Source organism: Schistocerca piceifrons, chromosome 11 (genome assembly GCF_021461385.2).
Source record: "Schistocerca piceifrons isolate TAMUIC-IGC-003096 chromosome 11, iqSchPice1.1, whole genome shotgun sequence".
Lineage (NCBI taxonomy): Eukaryota > Metazoa > Arthropoda > Insecta > Orthoptera > Acrididae > Schistocerca > Schistocerca piceifrons.
This window is the reverse complement of record NC_060148.1, coordinates 114,587,626-114,602,878: the sequence shown is the minus strand read 5'-3', so window position 1 is coordinate 114,602,878 and position 15,253 is coordinate 114,587,626. Positions and strand designations below refer to the sequence as shown.

The 15,253-nt window shown below is 38.9% G+C and overlaps 1 protein-coding gene across 2 annotated transcripts in view; it reads left to right on the top strand.

Annotated features, from left to right (window-relative positions):
• Positions 1-15,253, top strand: part of LOC124720317 (zinc finger protein ZFP2-like) — a 161,235-nt gene that overhangs the window by 71,537 nt on the left and 74,445 nt on the right. For both annotated transcript variants that reach the window (XM_047245622.1, XM_047245621.1), the window contains one exon: positions 14,212-14,304. In XM_047245622.1, coding sequence (XP_047101578.1) covers positions 14,212-14,304 — 93 coding nt within the window. The remainder of the gene's footprint in view (positions 1-14,211; positions 14,305-15,253) is intronic.

Sequence of the window (15,253 nt, the reverse complement as noted above, 5' to 3'; positions counted from 1 at the left end):
TCCATCATTTTTATTCTGTTTATTATTCTGATGGAAATCATGATTTTTATGCTAGTTATCTTTTCAGTTCACATGTTCCAAAATGACACAAACCTTTTGTGGTTACTGCCTCTGTGTTTCTTGGAATATTGAGGGAATTTTTCTGAAGTTCCCAGACAATTTCAGATTCTGAGAGCCTACTTCCAAGATGTGCTAATTTTTGGTACAAATTTTCACAAAACTTTCATAGTCTGTCTTCCCTGGACATCATAAGTGCTGGTCATAATAGGCTTCAGACCAGTATTCATTAAAAACCACTGTTTGAAATTATTGAAAGTTTTCCTGTCTATAATCAAATTCAGAGCCCAATGTTTTGCATCTCCCACAAGAATACTCACATATTGCAATATTAATCTTTTTTTTGTTAGCCATATTTCCATGAACTACTTTGGCAGTGTAGTTATGTAGCTGCATTTCTGTCTGGTATCACCTAGTAGAGTTCCTCACCCTCATTTACCATTCTGTAATTTCCCAGTCCACACATCACATACTGCTACTGTTCTTGGGTCCATTTCAGCACAGTTATTTTGTCACAAATTACAATTTATGTTTTTCAGTGTGTGTTCTCTACCCTCCCTTTTAATTTATTCTCCTCTTATTATAATATGAATATAAATTAATGCTGCTAGACCCTGAATAAATATAGTGTCTGGTCAGGGAGGTTCCATATAATGCCCCTATACTGTATTATTGTAATAGCAAATTAGTGCTACTGTTTACAGAATTTGTGACTGTGATCATGTAACTAATGAATTATAAGCTATTTTACTGCTGGTTTTGGCTTCAAAACAGAACATTATTTTATACAAGAGAGTAATCTTTTCTGTACATTACAACAGTCTTAACTTAAGTCTTCGCTAAGCCACTGTCCGTCAGGTATTATTTTTTGTTCATTCACAGCATAATTGTGTTATCTCTGGATTAGTGCCCTCAGAGAATCTGGTATATGCATTTTTATTCATGCCATCTGGATTCTTTATATGTGAGTGTAGCTGCTCACTCATTAACATAGAGTAAAAATCATAAAAAGAGACTTGCAAATTGTTGCACATTTAACAGTGGTGAAATATGAGGTCCACTTGACTTTTTGAGGTCCAACATAAAAACTTCATAGTTTGCTGTAAGTGCAACATATATTGTTTCAATGTACATCTTGTTGATCCACAGCCGACTGCAGTGGCCGAGCGGTTCTAGGCGCTACAGTCTGGAATCGCGTGACTGCTATGGTCACAGATTCGAATCCTGCCTCGGGCATGGATGTGTGTGATGTCCTTAGGTTAGTTAGGTTTAACTAGTTCTAAGATCTAAGGGACTGATGACCTCAGATGTTAAGTCCAATAGTGCTCAGAGCAATTTTTTTTGTTGATTTGCAATTTTGTCATATCCTGTGAGACTACTGTTCTATAGTTTGCCGTAAATAGTATGTCTAATATAAAATACTACTCATTGTACCAATTCTAGTCCAAATCCTGGAATAAAAATTGCTGTATCTGCAGCAACAAGTAACATGAGATAAATATTAAATACTTCTGCTAACAAAACTCACTTTTCAACCTAATGTAACAAAAAAAGAGTATTACTTTGCATAGTTAAAACTTAACAGAAATTTAATCAATGACTTATAGTGGAACTGAACAGACTATTAGGTAATTTCGTAGTCACAGGATTCTAAATTACCTGGAATTTGAAGATTGGCTGCTGAGTGTTGTTTATAAGGAGAGGCAGAGACCAGTGTCAGAACTAGTGAGGTGTGTAGCCTGTTGACCTCACAGAGTCAGCAGCAGACACAGTCAGAACTACGTAATGTATCAGTGTCTTGGGCTGTTTACTTGCAGCAGAGACTGCTGAGTCCATGGTGAACTGACTGGTCTGTGTAATTCGCAGTAATGTATTGAATTTGGGGAGCATTGTGTATATCCAGTGACTGGGTCAGTAGCTGCTTGTATCGATTTTTGTTGATTCTCCTTGTGGGTGAGTGGCACGACCGTTTACCTACTGCAAAATTTACTACCACCAGTGATGAGGTAGTGAATCTTGCCCTATCTATAATGTCAACATCCATAGATGGAAAGGATACAAAATTCCTCCTTCTCATAGATGTCAAGTATGCCTGTAAGTTCACTGGCTCCTGTACAGCATTTAAAATAGTGCTGGCTTGTCTTAAGACCACTTGTGGCACTGCTATCATTGTTTTGCACTCCAGTGGTGGAGGGGTTGCTGTATGGTGCAGAAGATTGACTCTGCATTTTTAAATCTTCTTCTGCTGGAAGTAGGGTTTTGGTGTTGAGGTCTGGCACTAGCTGCAGAGCTACTGATGGTTCATATGTTGCTGCTGACAGTACCTGTGGTGCTAGAACTTCAGAGGATCATTGGAAGCACACCTGTTTCATGTGATCCGATACAGTTTTAGCCTGGGCATTGATAATTGCCATGGGTACTTGTTAGGTTGATAGTAGTTGCTAGGGACTCTACAGGACTGCTGCCCAAATCCCCTGCATGGAATGCTTAACAAGTTCTCTGTCTTGATTGTTAGCTGCCTTGCTCCAGGATGTGGATCAGTATCCATGGCTGTAGTCTGTGCAGTAGTTCTGCAGTGGCCTTTCTATTGATGACACTTGTGTGGTATGTGATTGAAAAATAATGAGGTGCCTGCTGGGCTTTCTTCTTGCAGTATGTAGTTCATGTATGGGCCAGACATTATACATGCCCAGCGGAAGTTGGATGGAGTGCTGCCACTGGTATGTGTTGAATGCCATTAATTCTATTGATTTTGTGGAACCCAGATGATGAAATATGAAAATATTTATCCCAAACAATTATCTTTGGTAAGCTTTGAATAACAGTAAGTTTCTTAGGGCTCAGACAGAAAGTCTGTGCTGATTTGGATGATGTGTGGATGACATAATGAGAGTAGGACATTGAGACTACTACAACCATCCACATATGTCTCTGGAATGTCCTGTGAAGTCCATATGCACCTACCCATGTGCTGTAACTCATTGCAAGGGTGCTAGTTGTGATTTTGTGCACACTGCACTATACTGGTTGGTGTTGATTGTGTTATTTGATGCCGAGTCAATACTTATAATCACATGCTAGCTGCTTCATTCTGGTTATACTACATTGACCTTTTTGTAATAAAGGTAGGACATCCAGTCAGAGAACCTGATCCATAACCATACTGTCACCATCATTTACTGATGGCAAGAATAGGACTACTTGTTTTATCCATAGTTGGTGGCAGATGGAGATGTGGTTTCTTTCTTGTAGTCAAATGAATTGAAATCTGGGAGGCCAGCCTTTGAGAGTGCACCAGAGGATCTGCCACCTGTGTCACTGTCAGTGGGAGTTCGAGAGCTACTGAAGGCTGATCTTAAGATTGACAGCATATTTGCACCAGTCTGCTGAATCCCTCCTATCGACCTCCTGGAGGCCACGAGAGTGCATTTGCATCGACATTGTGGCACTCACAATGAAGAAAAAAACCGTCATAGTGGTAAATGCTTAGTAATAGAGCACATTGCTTCAGATGCTGTACTGTTTGTTGAGTGTTAAGTCATTCAGGCAAACAACTGGCAGAGGTGGTTTGTGGTTGGTGACAAATTGAAAAGTAGTTCCCAGCAGGAACTCATTAAATCTCTGGACATTTACTGATGTACCCCATTTCCTTCCCTATTTGTGAATAACTCTTTTGAACACGGATCGGGTGGTCTGTTGATGGCTGTGATCTCCAGTGAGTGCTGATCTAGAGGCTTATACACTTTTGACAAATCTCTGTTGGAATAGCTGTCACCTCTTGCTAGAAGTGAAAATTGATAATGCAGTTTTGGAAATGGTTATATGTCAGCTGTGGCTTCATCACCTATAGTAATCTTGATATCATCACAGATTCAGTGTGAGCCATCTTGTTAGTGAGCTATAACCATCAGCAAAGTCCAGTGATGTGATGAAATGTGCTGTAATGCAACCTCAGGCTGTTTGGCAGTTTAGTTCTTGCCACTAGAGGTGTGGAACAATGTAGTAGTGGAGGAGGGCTTAATGGAGTGTAGAACTTTGCTGATAGAAAGGTTTCTGTGAACCCAATGTGGATTTGGAATGAACTGTCTTTCTGGTGATCTGTAGGTGTATCTGCAAACACTCTTGCTCGACACTGTTTTTGATAGTGTCAACAGTATCTATTTTCATAGTCTGCTGCAAATACAAGGGAGCTCAACTGCAGCAAGTCATTAAGGGAGCTTGGCGATGGACATGTACACACAGTGTATGCACACATACTGTGGGAATGATGGCGGAATTGTTTGGGCAAAGGAGAAGCTATTGGTGACGTGGGTTAGCCTGTGTTATTGGGGAGTTGTCGTTAGCATTACTGTCTCTGTGGTATGGATCTCTAGCCTTAGAGTCTAGTGCTGGTTGAAGGTATGTGCTGTGGCTAGTACAATTTTTAACTGCGATCAGATAGCTATAGTGTTCTACCCATAGGTTGTTGTTCATGTTGCATCTTGTACTAGTCTGTCTTGAATGAGCACATCAGCACATGATTCTCAGCAGTGATCTGCTGTATACTGAAATTTAAAATGCCAACTGATACTTTGGAGTCATATGGCCCACTGCAAGTAAGACTGGCTTGGTCAGTATACATAGTAGAAAAAGAGCAGTCTTTCAGATGCCACATGCTCTTATAATCTTTCAGATACCACATGCTCTTGTTGGTTGTAGCAACTGCTCATTTTCATCTGCTTCTACATCTGCATGATTCCTCTGTACTTCAAAATTAAGTGCATGGCAGAGGGTTCATTGAACCACCTTTAGGCTACTTCTCTACCGTTCCATTCTTGAACAGGGCATGGAAAAAATTGACACTCAGATCTTTCTATGCATACTCTGATGTCTCGTATTTTATTGTGATGACAATTTATCCTCATGTAGGTGGGTGCCAACAAAATATTTTCATTCTGTGAGGAGAAAATTGGTTCTACCACAGCAAGAAATGCCTTTGTTTTACTGAAGCCCACACCCAGTTTGGGTATGATACTGTGGCACCCTCTCTCCTATTTCCTGATGATACAAAACGAGCTGCCCTTCTTTGAACAGTTTCAGTGTCCTTTGTCAATCCTATCTGATGTGCAGCCCACACCTCAGAGTGATACTCTAGAAGAGGGCAGACAAGCAGAAGTGTAAGCAGTCTGTTTAGTAAACCTGCTACATTTTTAAGCATTGTGTCAAATAAATCAGTCTTTGGTTTGCTTTCCCTACAACATTATCTATGTGACCATTCAATATAAGTTACTGCTAATTATAATTCCTAAATATTTAGTTGAGTTTTCAGCCTTTAGATATGTGTGATTTATTTTGTAACAGATATTTAACAGATCCTTTTTAGTGCTCATGTGGATAAAGTTGCACTTTCCATGATTTAGAGCCTATTTTCACTTTTTGAACCATGCAGATACCTTGTCTAAATCATTTTGCATTTCGTTTTGGTCATATGATGACATTACATAACAGTAAATGTCAGCATCATCTATAAACAATCTAAGAAAACTGCTCATATTGTGTCCTCAATCATGTATATAGATCACGAATAACAGAGGGCCTATTATACTTCTTTGGGGAACACTACATACTACTTCTGTTTTACTCAATGACTTTACATTATTAGTACAAACTTTGACCTTTTCCTTTCTGAGAGGAATCCAGTCACACAGTGACGATGACTCTCCGTAAGCATACAATTTAATTAGAAGTCACTTGTGGGGAATGGTGTCAAAAGCCTTCTGCAAATCTAAAAATACGTAATCAATTTGACAACCTCTTGTCAACAGCACTTATTACTCTGGGAGAATAAATAGCTAGTTGTGTTTCACAAAAAATATGTTTTCTGATTTATAATATTCAAGTACAGTATATGTTCCAAAACACCACTGCAAATTGACGTTAGTGATTTCTTTTGAGTCATTAGTCTTCTTATTGGTATGATGTGGCCTGCCATGAATTCCTTCCTGTGCCAACCCATTCATCTCAGAGTAGCATTTGAGACCTACATCCTCCATTATTTGCTAGATGGGTTCCAATCTCTGTCTCCCTCTACAATTTTTGCCCTCTGCAGCTTCCTCCAGTACCATGGAAGCCATTCGCTGATGTCTCAACAGATGTCCTATCGTACTGTTCCTTTTCCTCATCAGTGTTTTTCCTTTACGATTCTGCACAGAATCTCCTCATTCCTTACCCTATCACTCCACCAAATTTTCAGCATTCGTCTGTAGCACCACATTTCAGATTCTTCAATTCTCTTTTGTTCCAGTTTTCTCACAGTCCATGTTTCACTACCATACAATGCTATGCTCCAAACATACATACTCAGAAATTTCTTCCACAAATTAAGGCCCATATTTCATACTAGTAGACTTTTGTTGGCCAGGAATGTCCTTTTTGCTAGTGCTAGTCTGCTTTTGATGTCCTCCTTGCACCATTCATCGTTGGTTGTATTGATGCCTCAGTAGTAGAATTCCTTAACTTCATCTACTTCGTGACCATCAAGCCTGATGTTAAGTTTCTCACTTCTGCTACTTCTCATTGCTTTCGTCTTTCTTCAATTTACTCTCAATCCATATTCTATTCTCATTAGACTGTTCATTCCATTCAGCAGATCATGTAACTCTTCCTTGCTTTCACTGAGTATAGCAATGCCATCAGCAAATTGTATCATTGATATCCTTTCACTCCTGAACCTTCCTTTTATTTCCATCATTGCTTTTTCGATATATTGATTGAACAGTAGGGGCGAAAGACTACCTCTGTGTCTTACACCCTTTTTAATTTGAAAGATTTCGAATATCTTGCAACATTTTACATTGTTGAATGCTTTTTCCAGGTCGACAAATCCTATGAAAATATCTTGAATTTTTTTTTTTAGTCTTGCATCCATTATCTGCCACAGCATCTGAATTGCCTCTCGGGTGGTACGGGTCTGTAATTCAGTGGATTACTTTTATTCTTGGGTACTGGTGCGACTTGTGCACCTTTCCAGTCTCTGGGTATGGTTGTTCCTATGAGTGGGCATTTGTGTATGTCTGCTATGTATGAAGCTATCAGTATACTGTGAAAGCAATCTGACTGGTACACAATCTGGATTGGAAGTCTTTCCTTTCTTTAAGTGTTTGAAGCTGCTTCTCTACACCAAGGATATCTACTTCTATGTGAGTTATGTTGAGAGTAATTCTTGATTCGAATTCTGGAGTGTTTACTTCATTGTCTTTTGGGAAGGAATTTCAGAAAACCACGTTCAGTAACTTGCTGTAGTGGCACTAGCATCACTAACATCACATTTGTAATTGCACTGTCAAGAGACTGACTGTCTTGCCACTGGTGTACTTTACATATGACCAGAATCTCTTTGGGTTTTCTGCCGGATTTGAGACAGGGTTTCATTGTGGAAACTGTTAAAGGCATCTTCTGTTGCAGTTCTCACTAAATTTTGAGCCTCTGTAAAATTGTCACTCTTGAGGATTTTGTGTTGTTTTAAATTTCACATGTTTTTTTGTTCCTTCTGCAATAGTGTTCTGATCTGTTTTGTGTGCCATGTCGGATCAGTATCATTTCTTTTTAATTCATTTGATATATATCTATCAGTTGCTGTCGATTCTATTTCTTCGAATTTAAACCACATGCGGTCTGTCTTTTGTAGTCAGATTGGAAGGAGTGAATACTAGCTTGTAGGAAGGTGTCAAGCAAATATATATCCGATTTTTAGGTAAGTGTGGGTTTGGTGGTTATAGTATTCAGTATAGGTACAAAACCTTGTGGTCACTAATTCCTGTACCTGTCATTGTTCTCCTTATGTAGTCAGGATTACTTCTTGCCAAGAGGTCAAGTATGTTTTCGCAACCACTTTCACTTAGAGTCGACTCCTGAGCTATTGTGGCCAGTAGCTCTTTGAAGTAGGGGCTGCAAGTTCCTGTTCACAGGAAAAGGTTTGTTAGGACAACTCCATTCCAGGAAATACTTGCAGCAATGGCCTGTGTCACTTTTTCTCAGTGCAAGGTAATTATATGGGGGATTTGTACATACTATGGTCCATGTGGTTTCTGTCCAACATTGAGAATTGTGTTGATGTTTGGACTGCATTTCAGCAATGGTTGTGGCTCTCTCAGAAGGAGTAGTATCTGTTGGTCTTGTTGTGCCTGTTGTTTCAGCTCCTGATCTTGTAGCCTTTCCTACTGCTGCCCTGGTTGCTTCTACTGCAGTTCTAAACTTTGGGAACAATTTACTTCATGACTTGACTACTGATATGGGCATTCTGACTTGTGCATAAACTTTGTGACACCTCATTCCTAAGATTTCTGTAGCCACAATATGCAACACAAGATAAAATTAAGTTACATTTATTAGAAAAATATCACTTTTACAACACAACAAAATAAGTAAAATAAGCTAACATAACTAGAAGTGAATCAGGCACTATAACAATACCTTTGGAAGTGATTAGGAGATTTCATGACCTCGCGATTTTTACAACATGTAGATCAGGTTTGGAGCATGTCAGCATAGCAGAGACAGTGGCATGTGCAGTAAGATCTCAAAGGGGGTGTGAGCAGATCAGGTTGTTTACTTTTGTGCTCATTGACAAGTAACATTTCTGTTGACCCACTGCAAAATCTACTGCCATGTATGCAGCAGCACGATACATTCAAAACACTGTCTTTCATGGTTGTAATACTGTGAGAGTGATTTCACTCACCTCTGTAGCCTTCACACATTCCACTCCCTGACACAGGTTGGCACACAATGTTACTTAACTAAGAAAAGCTGTAAAAAATCTGGCAACATTGCACATGTCCCTAGACTGCACCATAATTTTAAATAGTTTAAAGGCTGAAAGTTAATTTCATGGTTTGATTTTCTGCTACATAAAATAAGTGTTTTTAACAATATATTTCGTCTATTCTCAGAATAGCAGAATCAGAAAACTACTTCTAAGTCCCCAACTGCCAACTATAAATTTCTGTTTTATAGGATTCTACAGTTCTTCTGACAATGGAAAGATTAGATTAGATTAGATTAGATTTACTTTCATTCCAATTGATCCGTAGTGAGGAGGTCCTCCAGGATGTGGAACATGTCAGAAAAACAACAATACATGACAAATATTTACAACTAAAACAAATAAGCTAATGTACCATTCCACAGGTCCCAAGTGGAATGATCGTCATTTTTTAATGAACACTAAGAGTCATTTTACAAATACTATTGCACTGAATTTAAAATAAAAAAGTAAAAAAGTAAAAAAGTAAAAAAGGATGGAAGAATGACAATGTTATGAAAAGCATAATTGCTACTCACCAAATAGTGCAGATAGGCTCCACAAAAAGACTGTCAAACAAAGCTTTTGTCCAAACAGCCCTTCATCAGAATCACACACACACACACACACACACACACACACACACACACACACACACACACACACACACCACTTACACACATGACCAGACTGCCCTTGGGAGCCAGAGACTGTGGTCGTGTGTGTGTGTGTGTGTGTGTGTGTGTGTGTGTGTGTGTAATTCTGATGAAGGCCTGTTTGGCTGAAAACTATGTTTGACAGTCCTTTTGTTGTACCTATCTGCCACTCAGCATTTCCACTATGTAGTGAGTAGCATCTGTCCTTTTCCTAATATTATCAGTTTCTTGTGATGTATTTGCCCAAAAGTCCATGGGTGTAATGCTGCTACATTCTGGCTGCTAGGGTGGGTTAAGTAACTACACCCATGCTACAGGAACCAGGGTATCATGCTGGGTGCCACCAGTAACAAACAGCAACACAATTGGTTGTGCAGCTGCACCAATGCATGTCCACTGCATGAACAGTGCAGAGCATGGCTCGTGGGGAAGGGTGGATATGTCAGCCGTACGCTTCCAGGAGGTCAGTGTGTCATTCATGTGACGATGCTGACATGTCTGATCACTCAAATATTGTGCCTGTTGAGCACAATGAACCAGCAGTACAGCCATGGACTAGTCTGTCTACAAATTTCTAGTCCATAGTGAAAACATTTCTACTTAAAGTTCAACTCTGATCTCTCATATGATTTCAGACTATCAGTCTATAGTTGCATAAAACATTGTCACTGAATCCTGATATAATCAGTACTTAAACTGTTTTAATATGATTCAGTGTTCAATATGTTGTTATGCTCACTATTAATCCGTATGTATGGTTTCTTAGACTATAAGCAACTTCTGTGTAATACAACTCAGTAACTTGAAACATGTAGTAAATGAAGTTTCACTTCACTGGTATATAAAAATTAATGAACTGCCATTAAAATAGGATATCATAATCCTGTTGCTTCAAGTGTCTGTGATCTTATTTACTCATCAGAATGCATTTCAGCAACATTTTCACAAAACTATCGGAGCCTTGCCATACACAACACTACACACGGGTGAGTCAATTATGACTCCCCTCATGCAGCCTGCACAATACACCTTCTTGGGCCAGAACCAGTCTTTCTTTTCTTTTCTTTTCTTTTCTTTTCTTTTCTTTTCTTTTCTTGGAGGCACACCAAAGTACATTTCAAACTTTCGTGACAACCCTATATGTGATTATGTTTCATAGGTGGAAAAAGCAAATGCACACACAATGCATACTTTTTTTTTTTTTTGTTATGGAATGACTGTGAGATACAAGTTTTATGAATTCCTTGCTTAAGACTCTTAAAACGTAAATCTGGTGAGGTACTTGCCCCGGCGATTTTGGCAGAGTATATCTACTGAAAGAGGAATAATCCAGAATTCCCAGAAATCTCCTTTGAATATCCACCAACATTTTTTACTGGCAAAACCAACAAAGAGTCAAAGGTAAGGCGGCCACACTGACAAAGGACCAAAGGATGCCACCTGCCACAAGAAATTGGGCTTTTGGCGAAGATTATTCATGTAATGTGGGATAGTTTGTTTTAGAGTTCAATGTGTATAATACGGTACATATGTAATGATGGGCGATTTGTTGTAAATTGGTCTGCTTCAAGAAATGGTATGGTGGTCTATTTTCTATATTTTGGATATATCTGTGGAAGATTATAAGATAGTGAAAATCTCGTGACATAACTGACATGTATTCATGACATAGCAGTTGTGTTGTGACACGATTATTGAGAAATGCTGCTCCAGAACATGGGAGCTTGTACTGCTCTGACTGATTCTGTTGATGGCCACTGAGAGCTGTATTTATTCTCATATATGCTGATGGGGAAAAAAATTGCAACATCAAAAAATAACTAATGTAGATTAATGACATTTTGGGGATACATTAGTCTAGGTAACATATTTAAATCATTAGCATTAGAAGATAACATCTTAATGTAAGTGTAAGATGAGCCATTGTAAATGTGAAATGCTCGATACATTATTAACCAGTGTAACTGCCACAGGTTCAATAAAAGGATGAAAACGTGGAACCACTGTATTGTACATGTGCTGGATTGCAGTTTCTGGGGTGGTGTTCCATGCCTGTTGCACTTGGTCAGTCAGTAAAGGGATGGATAATGCTGTTTGTGGATGATGCTGGTGTTGTCTATAACATTCCGTATATGCTTGATTGGAAACAGATCTGATGATCGAGAAGGCCCAAGCCACATGTTGACATTTTGTAGAACATGTTGGGCTACAATAGCGATATTTGGGCCAGTGTTATTGTGTTGGTAAACACCCACTGGAATGCTTTTGACGAATGGGAGCACAACAGATGAAATCACCAGACTGACATACAGATTTGCAATCAGGGTGCATGGGACAACGATGAGAGTGCTTCTGCTGTCAAACGAAATTTCATTTCAGACTATAACTCCAAGTGTAGGTGCAGTGTGTCTAGCATACAGACATCATGGTTTCAGTCCCTCGACTGTCCTCCTAACCAACACACGGCCATCACTGGCACTGAGGCAGAACTATGTTTCATTAGAAAACACAACAGAGCTCCACCCTGTCCTCAAATGAACTCTAGATTCACACCACTGAAGTCACAAATGGTGGTAGTTCAGGGTCAGTGGACTGCATGCTACATTGTTTCTGGCTCAGAGCTGTCCTTGAAATAACTGATTTGTAACAGTTCGTTGTATCACTATGGTGCTAACTGCTGTTAAAATTGCTGCTGCAGAAGCAGTATAATGTGCCAGATCCATATGCCAAACACGATGGCCTCATCTCTCAGTAATTCCATGTGACCATCCAGAGACTGGTCTTCTTTCAACTGTACGTTCCTCTGACCACCACTGCCAGCAATCATTTACAATGTCAAGTCTTTCTACAGTATTGCAGAAGGAACATCCAGCTTCTCATAGCCCTATTACATAACCTCATTCCAACTCTGTGTCATGTTGATAATGCCATCCCTGTTGCCTTAAAGGTATCCTTTACTGCCATCAATTCATCGCATCCAGTCTGAAAGGTAACTGATGCTCATGACCATTACAATGAGTATTTAAAGCAAACGTGATTTGTATCCCTATAGTGGTGCCACTTGCACCACTCATCTGTGACTGTAGCGAAATTGGAATAGACATCATCTTTCAGATATAGAAACATCCCTACCAACTTTCATTTATATCACACATCTCCTTCTTGGCATTGTTCTTTTTCTGTCAGTGAATTTAAGAAATCTCACTAATAGGTAAATCATATCTTGCAAATGGAATTTATGTCAAAATGGCAAAATGTTTCCAGATGAACTTCTAATAATTATACCATTCTTTGTTTTTTGGACCAGTATAATGGCATTCCTTCTCCAATGTAATTACCAGGTGTTTACACACCTTTTCATTAATTTCCTGATACATTACATCCTCCATTACTGCATGACATTATTTCACACTCTCAGGCATTCTTGATCATTCCCAGATTTAAGATTCATACTTCCTGGACACCTCCAACCAACTCCACTCATATTTTCAAAGCTGTTTACTTTAATTTTGTATGGTGAATTCGCAACAAAACGAAAAAGAATGGAATCACAGTCTGATGTGTGGCTCAGCTTCATGCTATATTTGTGCATGCTTCATTATGCCAGATGATGCATTGCTTTGTGCAACAACCAGCAACCTGGGCATCTGCAGAGGCTGAACTACTGTTCATGCAAAACTGTGTGTTGCTATGCCACATTTGCCATAGTGATAAAACAGCTACTGTTAATAATTATGACATTCACAGACAGCAAGTAACTAATTGTGAATTCATTGGCAGGATTCAGCAGTCATCCTACAGCTAGACAAGTGATATTAAAGCATCCAAGGGGTAGCTGTTAAGTCTTGCATGTAGCAGTCAAGGTATTAAGGGGGAGAAATTACATATTAGATGTAAAAGTAGCACGCCTGAAAACCCCAGCTTCGGCATGAATATAAAAGAGAACATTTTTGATCAACCACTAGTATAATTTGTTATAAGAAGATAGGAATTTTGCACACTATTTCTAAAAATCTTAAAATCTAGATAATGATACAGTTATGATTTGAGTGGTGATACATGCAGCTGAAAGTTTCTGTATGGCCAAGGCAGGTGATGAGGACTGTTACCTCGCCAACATAGAATCTTGATGATGACCTTTGTAAGATAAATATTGATCAATGTGACAGAAGAACCAATTACCAAAAATTGCGAGAAATGCCATGAAAACATATTGTTCTACAGTAATTAAGTATAAGACACTTAAGTGGGCTGGGCAACTGATATGCATGTCTGAACAAAGTCAAACCAAAACTCCTAAGAACGAGAATGCCCAAGGAAATGCACCTAGTAGAGGACCTCTAGAAGTAACACTTGAATGAAGTCTTTACAGAAAAATGACCAGATGGAACATCGATAACACTGTTACTGAAGGCAGGATATGCACCAGAATATAAAGCGAAGGACATGAAAATGCCATGAAGTAAGTTATGTAAGTAAAACAACTGGTTCTCAGCAAAGACCCATGTGTAATATGTGGGTCACATCATGTAGATATATGATAGTAAATAGTTGGGGAACAAATTTACTTAATTAAGTTTCCTTGTGAATTGTAGATGAGAATCTCTGAAAAGATATTATATATATGTGTGTGTGTAAGTACTTGTTGAACACCATGTTATATGTACATGTAAGTGTATAAACAGTTTTCATTTTGATTTTGTTTTCTTTTTTCAGTATCTTGAAGATCCATTGGTAAGGTCAGGGTCCACTGATTCTGTCGGGGAGTATCTGGAACTAAATTTGGAAGCAGAAGAAACTGAGGACTTTGTAAGCATTCACTTTATAGATGCATTGCATGTAGAGTAAAAATATGTCATTAGCCAATTATGGAACGTAAATGATGCCTCACAGTGAGTTACGCATAGATTAGCTGTTATCAATTTTCCAGCATTCTTGTATTATTGCTCTTTGGTTAACTTATTTGCAAACTGTCAGGGCTGGAATTAATACAGAGCTTGGAACAGTATTTTCAATCATATTTTTAGTCATCCTTCTTGATAGTAGTTACTTTGTGTGTTACTTTTTTGTGGTGGATGCCTTAAATTCACGTTTAGTACAGATGTAACATCTTGAAGTATGCTTGGGTTATCAAAGAATCTGCCCCACAATAACTATCATTAGTGCATTGCAGATGAATACATTGGTTTCTCTTGTATTTCCAATGAATCAGTCATATATATATATGGTTGTGTTGTATTTTCCAGAGTGAAAAAGTTATTAAATGTGATCATACACTGATCACCCAGAACATTATTAATAGCTTCATTCTGTCAATGGCCTTGTCAAAGAGGGTGGAGGAGCAGACAGAGGTTCAAGGCACTCTCTTGTCCTTGGGGTGGGCAACTGTCCTCACAGACAGAAGAATGAGCAATGAGTAACAGCATTAGGATGCAGAAGGCAATGGAAACTATGGCATTAAATACACAAGACGTGTATCCCCAGGATATGAAGCCTATAATTGAAAAAGGTGTCATGTTGATCTGTCCACTGGCAAAAGATTGCAGAATGGTCCCCCAGTTGGATCTCCAGGAGGGGACTGCCAAAGTGGAGGTGACAGTGAGGAAGAGATTGCATAACCAACAAAAGGATAAAGTTCTATGAGTCAAGGTGTGGAATGTCAGAAGCCTTTTAAACTAGAAAATCTCAGAAAGGGAAATGCAAAGACTCAATCTAGACATAGTGTGGGTCAGTGAAGTGAAATGAAAAGAATACAAAT